At 35.4% G+C, this 13,770-nt stretch overlaps 2 protein-coding genes across 3 annotated transcripts; one reads left to right on the top strand and one right to left on the bottom strand.

Annotated features, from left to right (window-relative positions):
* Positions 1–256: 256 nt before the first annotated feature.
* LOC135680943 (E3 ubiquitin-protein ligase TRAIP) lies at positions 257–8,791 on the bottom strand. The gene is made up of 12 exons (XM_065195200.2): positions 8,412–8,791; positions 6,827–6,851; positions 6,269–6,410; positions 5,813–5,852; positions 5,382–5,509; positions 4,708–4,802; positions 4,046–4,159; positions 3,432–3,519; positions 2,514–2,603; positions 2,087–2,175; positions 1,591–1,740; positions 257–1,227 (listed from the first exon to the last, which is right to left on the bottom strand). The coding sequence occupies exons 1-12, from the start codon at positions 8,476–8,478 to the stop codon at positions 936–938; spliced, it is 1,320 nt and encodes a 439-aa protein (XP_065051272.2). The 5' UTR covers positions 8,479–8,791; the 3' UTR covers positions 257–935.
* A 1,651-nt stretch (positions 8,792–10,442) lies between these two features.
* LOC135681948 (uncharacterized) lies at positions 10,443–13,675 on the top strand. 2 transcript variants are annotated; one of them, XM_089113496.1, is made up of 3 exons: positions 10,443–10,560; positions 10,837–11,121; positions 12,023–13,675. In XM_089113496.1, the coding sequence occupies exons 2-3, from the start codon at positions 10,912–10,914 to the stop codon at positions 12,374–12,376; spliced, it is 564 nt and encodes a 187-aa protein (XP_088969622.1). In that variant the 5' UTR covers positions 10,443–10,560; positions 10,837–10,911; the 3' UTR covers positions 12,377–13,675. The 2 variants fall into 2 exon arrangements, with proteins under 2 accessions (XP_088969622.1, XP_088969623.1); XM_089113497.1 differs by lacking the exon at positions 10,443–10,560 and adding an exon at positions 10,577–10,712.
* The last annotated feature ends 95 nt before the right edge of the window (positions 13,676–13,770 follow it).

The following is a 13,770-nucleotide window of genomic DNA, read 5'->3' as shown; positions in this document are numbered from 1 at the left end:
GCAAAATATTTTAGCTTATTCGAGTACAGTGACCTGTTTGACTTCTCCAAGCTTCCGGAATAAATAGGCCCTTTCAAAGGGGAGGGGGCGGGCGGGCGTTGCGCAAAAAGTAAGTTATTTGCACCTGTAGAAACAACTAGAGAAAATCTGTAAAAAGTTTGTGTTGAAAGTGTTAAATGACAATTCAAAACTTGAACAAAACCATTCTTGTTAACACAATGTTTACAGGCATCGTAGTTTATGGAGGCAGCGAGTAAAAATTTGATGATTTTTATAACAAAACAACAGCAGATAAAGACACTCTATGTTACAAATTACTGTAAATAAAGGTAGACTTCATTGGAGTTTGATAAACCAGGTTTGACAAGGCTGTATATCAAACGATGATACACTCCTAAAGAGCTAACAACACTAGCTAATTGATGGTCTAACTCACGTTGGAATACTTAGTTTGTCAAGGTATTCAAAACTACTATTTATGAGATGTGGATTTAGCTAATCCGCTGAATTATTTGACTAACTACGATATCTAGAGAAAGAACATATTTTTACAACTATTTCATTCTAGAATACTACAAATTTTTTTAAAAAAATGCTAACATTCAGACGTAATTCAATCACTTGAATTTTGCTAATGCAACTTTATCAGCCTTTGTACAAGTTTTTTCGAATTCCCTGAGTTTCTGCAAGAATTTGAGCGCTATCCGTAGTTTCTGCAATAATTTTAACGAATTCGAAGCTGGATCTACAACTTTCTACCAGTATTGAGAGACCAGTATTGAGGAATCTTCAGCTCGTTACTGTTTAAACCCAGCAGAAAGGTACCTCATAACAATCATTCCGGGCGTACCTCAAAACAATCATTCCGGGCGTACCTCAAAACAATCATTCCGGGCGTACCTCAAAACAATCATTCCGGGCGTACCTCAAAACAGTCATTCCGGGCTGAGTTCAAAGTCTGGCAATTTTGGATTTGCCTTCGGTATAAAAAAGTTGTTTACTTTTGTTTTCGGTATTTTGACTTTGTTTGAAATCCGTTTTTTTATGAACCGACCCTGACCGCCAAGACCATTAAACCCCTTTTGAATTACAGAAGTTGAGCTTGAAGATGATGAAGTTGACGCTGGCCTTGTTCTTGGCACTTTCAGGTTCATGTTCGCCTTTCCGAATGGTTGTTTTTTGTTTTGAATGGAAATCGTCGTTGTGTTCACGATCTTCAAACCAATTCTAAAAAAATAACAGAAACAGGATAAACAAATATATAAGAAACAGTAAATCCTTCAAAATAACTCCTAGAAGGCCACATGCAGATAAGTGAAGTATTACGCCTTTGCTGTATAGAACAGCCCGGTTCTAAGATCCGGCATCTACTCAGAACAGTTAAAGTAAAAGTACAAATCGGAATCAATTTTAGAAATTGGTGACGTCATAGACAGCTCCCTAGAGCATCATGTCTCGGGTCATACGACTCTTGCTGCTAGAGTTCCTAAGATTTCACAACTACGATGCAGCTTCCTTTGCTTAATGGGAATTCCAGTTTATTTCAAAGGCATAACAAAAAAGCTAATAAGAATAGTCCTTATGGCTTACTCATTTGCTAGCTCGTTGAAAGAATCACTGAGACAATCATTTGAATCAGCATCGTAATGTGCATCATCTTCGTTTTCATTTGCATCGACGTAATTTTCAGTGGCATCAGCGAACGAAGGGCACATCTTTTTGGCGGACTGTGGGGCAGGACTGCAATGCAAACAAAAAGTTCTTACAATGAACAAGCCAGGGTGCTAGCAGAAATTGTAGCTCTTTGTACCCAGAAGTTTGATTGGACAAACGGTTTGTAGTAATGAGCGCCTTCTGCGATTGCACCCTGCTAAATGCTTTAAGCATAAGTATTGTATGAAGTCGGTAGAGTAGCGTTTGGCTGTTTAACAGATTATTAAAACCACTATTCTCACTTCTTACTGATGTAGATTAAAGAAACGTGAACTGTGTGAAATCTGAAAACGCCAGCCGCCTTTTACTGCGGGATCCAGCTACTTTTGCCAGAGACTGTAAACCTGAAACAGCTGACAAGGGTAAAACTAACCTCTCTTTCAGTAGTCTTTTGATTGCACTTGCTCTAGGGCTGGGCGAGGCAAAAGCTTGTTCTAGATGAGAGATTTTCTTCAACAATCGCTGCGGAAGAAAATAATGAAATCTTCAGTGTTATTATCGAATACATAAAGCGTTAAACTTTGAGTTACAATGAATTTCCTGTTCGAAACACCAGAGTATACAGCTCTGATGACAGACTTGTAAACAGTAGCCTTTATCATCGATACGAGGCGGCGATTATAGGCTACGGTTGTAGAGAAGCTTTGGAATTTGAAAATTACAGTATCATTTACAGCAAGTTAAACTTTCCAACTCATGTGCTCCAAAGTATAATTTTAAGCATTTGTAGATTTAATATCAATGCACCTCCAGGTTAGCAAAATACAGCTAAGGTGTAATCAAAAAATACGTAAATGTACCTGTTTTTCTCTTTCAAAATGCTCCATATCACATTCAGCGAGTTTCAAACGCTCCTTCAGGGCCATATTGTCATTTAAAGATGCCTGCATCTGCATGGAAAAAATCATTCACTCTTTAAATCCCGATAAGGTGTAGTAAATACAATAAATGGTAAACAGTTTTTTTGCGGTACAGAATTTGAAAATGGCTTTGAAAAAAGCAAACATTTTACGACATACTAAAAGCTTTTTCGTCTGACACTCTTCAGAGCATAAAACGTCAGAATAAGGTTCCGAAAGAACACGATGGAAAATATATACCCCGTTGTGGATCGAAATAGGCCAATCAGAAAAACGCAAGCACAAGACCGGTATGGTTGACCAATCAGTGCTGCGAGCCTAAAGAAAAATTACCAATGGAGTCCAAGAGAGAAAACGAACTCCTTCTGTCTACACAAGGGCGGCTTTTTCGTTTCGCTTTCCAAAACTGCTAGATGGAAGGACGACCGGGCTTTGCCAATTATCCGAAACATGTCGTCATTATAGAGTTTTGCACAATCTGGGTTGTCTAAAAGATGTTGACCGATGGCAGAATCACTTGTTTTGACAGTGTTTCTAGACCTAAAAGATCGAGGAGGCTGTTCTCTTTGAGGGGCAGTTTTGTTTCTTATGTTGGAAGGAACATGCTGTTTTATCCTATCCCCCAATCTTTGGGTTGTGCGTCCTACGTAACCAACAATAAATGGCGTGTCATGGCAACAATTGACGACAAACAACGATTAACTGATTGCCTTAAAAGGCATTTCATGGTATTCTATCTGGATACGTAGTCAACAGAGGAAAATGCTAAAAATAGATATTACGTCATTATCTATTAGCCTCTTTATTCATAGCCATCACGATAGCAGTAGCAAACAAGGCCTCGTGCAAACGACAAACCTTTCTTCGCAATTCGTCCATTTCTTTCCGGAAAGATTTCCTTTCATCACTCATTTTGTCCTTTGATTCTCTTAATTTTCCAAATTCTCTGGAAAAGCAAAGACCTCAATGTTTAGTCAAAATAGTACTATGTTGGTTAGCTTAGAAATAAGGAAAAACTCTTTTTCTTGCTATTCCAATAAGCATTCGATGGGTCAGGCATAGGCCTCGGGTAGATAGCGAAAAATGGAAAGGGGGGTTGGGCCCAATCTTCCGTGCCACCCCTAGCAATGTGGCGACATTCTACCAAAGTCCATGCCAAAAATCTTGAAACATGTGAGTTTTCAAAGGCAAATTCAGCCACCCCCTTCCCCTTGCAACAATGTTGGCTTTATAACAAAAGGATGGAAATTACGGCGTACGTTTATTCTGTAGACTTGTATGATATTTGTCTGGACTATCAACATTGTTCTGGGAGGGGGGAGATAAGGGGGGTGGCAAAATGCGAATTACTGGTTGTTCTAAATAATTTTGACAAGCAATGCCAGGTCTCTGTAGACATATGGCGTTACTTTACATTACATAACTAAAAATAAATAAACGCAACTTATTTATTGCCTAATGCAAACACTTACTTTTTCATAATAACCAATGAAGTGACTACTTGTTCCAATGCATCTGGTGTGTGTTGAAATTTTCTTAACAGCGTATCGACGTCTTTCTTTTCTCCTTTTATAAGCTCTTCGACGCTGTCAAAAGAAAAGTTAAAGGTAGCGTTATCTTTCCTTGAAGGGATAATAGACAATAGGCAAAGGGAGAAGCTGGAGAAATATTTGAGTGTCAACGGTCCAGAGCAAAAGATTCATGAAATCCTTTGGCTCAAATAAACAATCCCTTTTTGTTCCTATTGTTATCAAACAATGCTGCCCACTATCATTAATTCTAGGTTCCTTGCGAAACTGATATTGCAAGATGTTTCATTAAAAAACTAAATAGAAATATAATTGAGACGGGAGAGATACTTGAAAATTGATTTGAAAGGAACTCGAGGTACCGTGTTAGTGAGGGGAGATTCCGGAGACCGTTTTGGGGAACAGATATTCGCAAATTGATATAACTTAGTACTCCAAAGCAAGTCTGCACTCAATCTACATAGTCATGCAAGTGTCGAAAGAAACTGATCGGGGAACAGTAAACAAAAAATAGGCCATTCGAGCATTATGTGTACTGGCTGCTTAAATGTCTCCAAGAACCTTTTGATAATCAATGCAAGTTAATAAATACTCTGAAAACATACTTTTGAAGGTTATCAAGATTCCTCTGCAACACACTTGCAGTTTCTCTTGCCCGTTGAGCTTCTTCCTTATGTTTGTCTAGAAACTGCAACTGTTTCTGCAATATATTAAAATACCAAAAATTTACCGCTATTTGTCAAAACAAGCCACTCGCGTTCAAAGTTTTCATCAATCCTCGCATGTGACGAAATTCAAAATTCGAAATAAAACTTATTCGAAAATGCAATACCTTTATTCCACTATGTCTTGCTTTATTGATAAATAATATGTTGTGTAAAAAGCAGGATAACATTAGGTCATTTTCCAAGGACACTGAAGATAATTCTCTCTTAAACAATGAATGGGAATGGGTTTTTTGACAAACTAAAGCTTGCATTTTTACGCAAGAAGATATGTTAGGAGAAATGTAGGCTCTCAAGAGCTGGACAATTTAAAAAAAACTAGTACCTAATCAAGTAAAAAACTGCAAAGGTTGAACAGAGGATTGGTCAGTCACAGCCAATATCCAACATGGCTAATATATCCAACAATAATATCCAAAATTCTCCAAAGGCAAGCTCATACAAGAGAGTGAAGTATTTTGACATTGCAAAACTTCTGAAAATATCAGTGTATGTACATATCAACCAGATTTCTTTTAAAATGTTAACAAAAATAAGTAAAAACTCTCTATTACCTTAAGAACATTATTTATTGAATCTGACTTGTCAAGTGCATCTCGAACTGCATTCAGCTCTGATTTTACTCCTTTCAGTTCTTTCTTTGAGGCTTTCACCTTGCCCTGCTCCTCTTTAATTTTTGTATCTAAAACAAAATAATCACACATTTCTAATTATCATTTAAATTCAAATTAAACTATTTGTATCTGCCTTTCAACAAACCATTGAAGTAGTTTTGCTTTTTGGCTATTTGAAGGTATTTTACCTACACCCTTTGCTGTCCCTGCACTGAATGCTTAAATGGGAGGGTAAACTGTGATTATTTTTATAACATTAAATTTGCATTAATGTATTCACTTAAGTTAATTACAGTTATAGCTTAACAATGCATATAAAATAACATAAACCACAGATGGAAAGTCTTATAACAGTTTGTTTTTAAAAATACCTTTTTCTTCTAGTTGTGAGTTAAGATCCTTGATTTTGGACTGAAAAAACATGTTTCTAATTAGCGAGATTGAATATGAAGAAGAAAAAAAAATTTTAGAGGAATAATTTTGCTTATTTCTGCTACAATATTTTTTTACAAATTAAGAACATGAAATTTGAAAAATATAAGAATTTTGCATTTTACAAAACACCCTTTATTATGACATTAGTTCTTTAAACACTCTGAAAATAAGTCAATTTGGAAAGTCAAAATCTGATTGAAATTCACAGAAGGTAGATGTAATACCAGTGTTTTTAAAAATTTTGAAACAACAAAGTTAACTGTATCTAAACATTTTGAATATTCAAAATGCATTTCAAACTTACTATGAAATCTTGCAAAAAACAGCTTGACTTGATATTTTGCTGTTATCATAAAGCTTAACAATGTATACTGAAAATTGTGACTTCATACCTTCATAAATACAGGATCATTAGAATATTCTTCCTTATCTTCTTCATCAGGTCTGTCAAAGAAGAGTTTGATAGGGGGTCTTCCTACAAAGCTTGTTCTACACTGTGGACAATTGTTGACATTTCTCTGCCACTGAGTGATGCTGCATGAAAATTGATTACTTTAAATTGCAATCAAGTCTGATATCTATTCGCCTAGTCTACCTATGATACCTAGTCTGATACCTGATACCAGGGAGTGGTGTCTTTTCATTGTTTAGCAAAATATATACAAAAAATTTTGATGAATTTACAAAAATGTATGAAATCTAGAAAATTGCTTACTTATTAACTAAAATATAAAATATATAAATGTTTCAAACCATCAAGAAGTTATGCATAATTTTTATACCCTTTTGCATAATTTTTCCTCTACTCTATAAGAAGGCATTGCAGATTGGCAACTTTGCTTTGCAACAACAGGTCTATTGAATAGCCTAACCAATGGGAATTTAGATGGCCAGCAAAATCATTGGGACATTAATTAAGATTAGAATAGATATCAAATGAAAATACTCACCATAATAGATGGAATGTATGGCCACCTGAGGTACATTGGTTAAGAAAAATGACTAATTAAGTTATTCAAAACATTTTTAAAACATTGATTGGTAACTTTGTTGATGCTTGAACTTGTTTCATAGTGTGTTTGCAAGAAAAAATAAGAAGCTAAAGTTTATATCTGTATGGATTTTTGTCCTGTTTTGTAGCTTTGTAAACATATCAATTGTATATGAACAAACTGTAAAACAATGTTGAACAATGTGTAGTTATCATATAAATAAAATATGAAACTGTCATAAATTTGATGTCAAATGGTTACCAATTTCTATACTTGCTGTTGTTATTGAGGCATTTTACGTAAGAGGCACCTGTTTCACCTCTACTTGTGGCCAATATATAAATACAACTGTAGAATACAAAGATTTAAACTTGCTCATAAACTTCAAAATTGACAAAGTATAATATTAAACACAGAAAACTATGACCTTATTTCCACTTCCTAGATAACCTCCTAGACAGTAATATTCTAGACAGGAAAGTCTGCAAAGAGCACATCTGAGTTCATAAAAATCACAGAAATTTGGCAACATGACCTAGAATGTTTTTGTGCTTTTAAAAGCACATGCTCCAGACTGGAAACTTTGCTTCTTGGGCAGGCAAGTTTATTTTGAAAATTTGAGACTGTGCACCTGAAATCGTGCACTCTTAGTTATTTTTATTGTTATTAATGTTAAATGCTATTGTCTAGGGATCTAGGGGATTTTGCGCGGCCAATATGCAAAAGCACGCAGATGTGTATGCGGGCAATATATTGCGGGCACGCAGCAAAGTTTCCAATCTGGCACATGCTATATTTTGGGCAAATTACATCTGAAAATTTGGATGAGAGCTGTAATTACTACCTTGCTTTGTTTAGTGTTTTTTGGTGAATTGAGAAATTTATAATTGACTTGAAGATCATTCTGCTTAAAATATACTTTTACAAGCTGTGTAGCACATTTGCTGCTTGGTCTACTGATGATCTTGCCAAAAAGTGTTCCACTTTTCAGCCTGGGCAATAAGAAAATTAGTTTGAATCTAGTTAGCACCGGGTTTGGTTCTTTTGGGAAATTGTCATTAAGCATTAAACAAATCAAAACCCAGACACCACCATGCGAGCCGGTCTGCAGAGTATGGCACTTTTCGGCGAGATCTCCGGTGTGCACGAGCAAAAAGCCTGGTGTGCCGGTGTGCACCACCAAAAATGTCTGGTGTGCTGGTGTGCACCGACTATTTTCCCCTGTTGTGGTTAAAATTTGTGAATTTGCATTTCACCGTAAAAATGCGTGCGAAGTATACTGTTGAAGATAGCGCAAGTTTTTATTTGTATATTTGTCAAATAAGATTCATGATATCTCAAATTGTTCATACACAACTGTGCTTGTTTATATCAGCTGACATTTTCTATGGGACCACACCAAGCCACACCCATCTTAGTTGCCACACCCAAAAATACCTGGTGTGCAAGAGGTTTTGCACAAAAATATCTCCGGTGTGCACATGCCATATACTCTGCAGACTGGCATGCGAGAATAGGCATGCGAACAATATAGAAAGGATACATGATCCAGCAACGATATTTTCAATTTTGAGAACATCTCGGCAAATAATACACTGCGCTAAATCCATATTATCTGTTAAGCAATATCGTGATCAAGACATCATTATCATTTCAGCCATATTGTTTTCACGCACCGTACCTATCAGTTTAGGCCCTTCGGGTGTCGGTCTTGTTGATTCTGCAAATCGGAAACGTTCTGCTCCTTGATTTATCTAAAAAAAATTTCCCAAGAAACATGCCAAAAATAAATGTCTTGTAATGCAATGCATAATCTTGTGATACGAACTGATTTCAGATTCAAGCGTTTTCTAACAAGATTCTAGCTTCTTGCGATCTTCTGTCACTGAACTTCCCGCCAGTTCCAGTTTATCCCTCGTTTTGAAGACAGATCCAATCAGCGAAAACGAGACAAGTTAGTAGTATTTTTTCCGTAGAGATCTATGGGGTGGGCTCAGCGTTATCAAACATTTTTGCATTTTATTTGCATTTTACAATATACTTTTGATTATGCTTTTTATTTTGGAACAGATGTAACTTTTATCAATCATATTTGAAAATTAGGATTAAAAACAGATTCTGAAAGTAAATTTGAAGATGCAAACTTAATTGCGGAATGTAACAAAATGCATATAGAATGTATTTGATAATAGTGGGCCAAGAGAACTCCACCACTATTTTTGCTTTTTAATCTAAAATTCCTCTACATACAAAAATCATTTAACATGGAAAGATTAATGAAGATTACATAACAAGTTAAAAAAGATGTAAAACAGAAAATTACTATAAATAAAATAATTACAGAAATTTCATGGAAAATTGTAAAGAAGAGAATTTCCTAAAGAGTGGCTCTCTTAGTAGATAAAATGATCGAGGAGAAAGCACTCCCTTTTTCTAATTTTGGGTACCATATCTAAGTAAAAAAACGCGAAAGTTTTCATTATGGCGTCAAGGTGCTTTATCAAATTGCTCCTAAATGAAAATGTAGACGATGGATTCCCTATAGCTTGAGCCCAAATTGTATCGAAGTGTATTTTTGCCAATTAAATTAAGATCACCACGGTAGGATTGATGTGTTCATATAGTTATGCATTGCTGAACTAAAAGAGAAATAGCCGTGGAAACAGGGTGGTGTTAGGAGTTGCGCTTATTCATAGACAAAGGTTAAGAGTTGAGTTTAAAAGTTTCTGATAAACTGAGCAAATCAAAATTCTTAAATAAAGGCAGGGAAAGGGAACAGAATATCTGATTAGATATGATCCTGATTTTTTACAGCTTAAATATTGGTTCTTTGTATGCGTTATCAACTTGGCTCAAAACAGAAATACGCGTAGTATGCAATGCACTTTAAGGTATCTGTGAGAAAATACTTTCTGATTTTATGAAGGACTTCACAGGTTCTAGATAGCTTTCTGAAAGATGACAACGATGAAAATTCAACCTAAGGTGTTTAGTCTAGTTTAATTACAGTATTATTGTATCTCCATATAATTTTCCATCTTCCAGATTAGGATACAGTTGAAGACAGGGTTACGCCACGAACTTGAAGCTTGAGGGATCGCGCAGTAAACAAAATTATTTATCATTTCTAACAATGTAGGGAATTGCTCTCACCCCGGTTAAAGCAGCTCATTGAAAGGAATCTATCAAGATAGCAATTTTGGGTTCAACGTTAATATAGATAAGCCACATCAAGTCAGCAAAAATTGATACCTGAATGATATCATTTAAGCGACTATTAATCTTAATAGTTGGACAAACATTTTTTTGCCCCTTCGTATAAGCCCTCTTCGAAAAAGCTCGAGAAAAGCCCCAACCCTGGGAGCTAAAATTATCTATAACACCCCCACCTTCTGGCAAGCCCCCACACTAAAATGTAAATTTTGTCTCCTAAAAGCCCATATTTGTATTGAAACTTGGAAACAATTTTTTGTGCTCCCCCTCGGTAACCCTAGGCATGCTCCAAGTCGATTACCCCCATCCTTTTCGACTAAGCCTCCATCCGAATTCTCTAACTAGCAATTCACCTCAATCATTGAGCTTCAACCAACACAAACAACCGCGAACCATACCAGGTTTGAGCTCTTGACAAAAGGGGACATGTTGATATGGCGACTAAAACAGACTACATTGTTTGACTAAAGGGACCGCAAGTAAGTAGCATATCCAATTAATGGCCTTAATGAAAATACTTCACGTAAAAGGAATATTTTCTATATAAAAAACTCTTGGGCCTGGGCCTGTAGGTCCATTGGTTTTGTAGATCCGGGCCCCCGACCCTGAGGGTACAGTGTGAATGGAAAAAGTAAGTAACTTTAAATTTAGTATCTTTCTAAGTGCCTTCAGGGTAAGCAAAAACTTGATGATTTATTGAGCAGGCTAGGCCTGAAGTCTGTCTTTAGTATAATTCCTACTGTCATTTATTGCAGGCAACTTACGATGATCTTATCAAGTGTGATCAATGATACAGGATAATTTTACCCTTCAAAGTGTAAAGGTGAAAGATGTCGCAGCTCTGGAGAGCAGCTGCCTACGTTTTAAAGTTTGCATTGGTGATATGTTCCACTGTGCTTATCCTTGGTGGTGTTTTCTCAATGGGACTTAATGAGATTTATGTCTGGTACATGATGCATCCAAGGAGTTTCATTGCTGCTGTTTTCACTTACATCTCTGTAACTCTACTTTTCATCATCACAGTCTATAGTGCTTTTACAGTGAGTATAACCATTTTAATAGTTATTTATATTATTTAATTTACCTTTTTTGTATGTTTATGTACATGTTACATGCATGAAGTGCTATCAAAAGACCAAGGGGAGGGTTCTCACATCAAGAGCTGTAAAAATCAATTACAATTCTGGATTAGCAAGAAGGCTCAATTTCTTTTAAGGGTTTTAATGTGTAGGCAATTATAGTGTATATCAAATTCACTTTTTATTGGCTACAAAGTATATCAATTGACTATCTTAATTGATATTCAGAAAGTTTCCACAATGAAATTTGTACCCCAGCAAAGCTTACTACTTCTTTGCCTGTACCATGCATTGTAGGGAACAAAAATCAGTTGCTTCAGAAAATGAGCACCTTGAACTCTGTAGGTGCTCAGATGAGCTCCTAGTAAAAATCAACTCTAACTGGGAAATTGAGGTATGTTCAAGTTTAGCTTGAATAAATCAAGATTGCTGCAGTTTCTGACTTTCTGAAATTATATGCACATTAGGTAACTTACTTCTAATTTGCCAATCAGTATTGTCTCAGAATAGGAACACAGCTCTCTTCCCAGTTAGTTTACCTATTAAGAGAGCTTCTCCTTTTAAAAACTAATTACTGTAACACCTTATCCTGTTAATGATTTTGTTCCTGTATTTCTATTCATATATCACTATCAATTTTCTGTTTTGCAGCATCAAGTTCATGTTGATTCAGATATTCTTATAGTTTAGTTATTTGTTATATGATATGGATTTGAAAACAAAAATTAACTTATCTGAACTAATTCTAGAAATAAGCTCAAAAGATCAGAATATGAACTGCTAAAAATGTATCTTGACCATTGCATTGTGGGTAAAAAGTAAATGTAATTGTTTATCATTGGTGTTATTGTCAATCTTTTAGAGCTCTGGAGAGACAGTCAAGGAACACTTTCAACCACAGAGCCACTTACACGACTGTGACTTTGATGAGCACACTGAACATGAAATTGCTACATTAGCAAAGGCAGTGAAAAACATTGAAGCAAAACTTGAATCAAGTAGAGAAAATGCAGAAAATATGTCATTTTCAAGAAACGCTATGCGTATCAGTCAGCTTGGCAACCTTTTTGAACTGAAGGAGAAAAACTCTATAACTACTGAGGAATATGAAAGATTAAAGAAATTGATGATTGACGATATTGCAGAAAACCTAAAACTAGTGGCAGAAAGCTTAGTTTATAAGTCAAAAAGGGCCATAATAGAACAGCTGAAATAGTATATATTTAATAAAATAATTAGTTTTTAACTGTTCTGCAGGGAACAATTTCAGTTCTAATGATCACCTAGATATCAAACTAACAAGTACATAACAGTGGAATGGTTATCATTCTGCAATGAACATTCTGATAATAGTGTTAAAGGTTCAAGTGATTCTTGCATCCATTGTCTATTGCATCCATTTATTTACAATGTCTCCAAAAAGTGAAAAATTTTGAACCTTTCATCCAGCAAAATAATACCCAAGTTATGTTAGCAACCTTGGCAGCCCCTCATGTTAAGGTGAAAAGTTGTCTATTGTAATATCTTTCCAATATTCCCATTGCCATTCAATATTCAATAAGGATTTCTATACCAAAAGTCATTCAACCCATTTTGTGCAGGCTGTAATGCCTGCTAAATTCATGGTAAATATGTTGATTTCTTAAAATTAGATAATTGTTTAACAAAAGATAACTTTGCCCTCTGTATATTTGAAGGAAGCCAGCTAATGTCATTTAAAAAAGTAATCTAAACAGGGACTTTGTAGATTTTTATAGCATGATGATTTCAAGTAAATAAATATCAACAAAGTTTGTGTTTTTCCTCTCATTTGGCTTTTTGCCTTTTGAAGATTTGAACCAAATGCTTCAACTTACATCCATTCAAGATTGCAACAACAAAATTGAGGAAAACAAAAAGCATCAAACGCACTAAATGCCTAAATCAGCATTTTGTAAACATTTGCCTAACTATATAAATAAACTATATAACTAACTGCTTGTGAACTCTTATAATTGAATAGAAGGCACTCAATATTCTGAAATCAAGAGCAACAACTCTGGTACTTTAAAGCCCACGTTTCATCAGATTTGAAATTTGTTGTCTGGAGATAATAGGTTTTAAAATATTTTGAGATATTGCAGTCAGAGACCCTTAATATGTTTTTGGAATATTTTATTATGTGTGCTTTATTGCATATATTGCAGGGTCCCTTTCAACATACTAACTAGGAGGGGGGGCTATTGCCCCTCCAGCCCCAGTTGATTTTCCATTGTTTTAAACATTAGGTTATTGTCCTCCCATTTATATAAACAAAGGCTTGCCACTGCAACTATTTTCCTTCAAACAGGCTATGATGCATTGAACCAAAATTTGATACAATAAATCAATGATTTCATAAGTCTCATAATTATGGGAACGTGCCTTTTCGGAAGCAGCTATCAAAAGGTAAAAGCATATGTGATGTGATCTGTTTTTAAGGGTAAACTTCTGCACTAAACTCCCAATAGTTCAACTTAAAACTTTTTTCAGCATTAGGTGTTATAAAACCGAATGCTACTTATCTTTTGAAATCTGCACATTTATGAATCCAAAGAGCACGAGCTATGAAATATTGATGTCTGTCTTATC

Source organism: Rhopilema esculentum, chromosome 17 (genome assembly GCF_057945365.1).
Source record: "Rhopilema esculentum isolate cy_ngs chromosome 17, ASM5794536v1, whole genome shotgun sequence".
NCBI classification, from domain to species: Eukaryota; Metazoa; Cnidaria; class Scyphozoa; order Rhizostomeae; family Rhizostomatidae; genus Rhopilema; species Rhopilema esculentum.
This window is presented reverse-complemented; position numbering and strand designations above follow the sequence as displayed.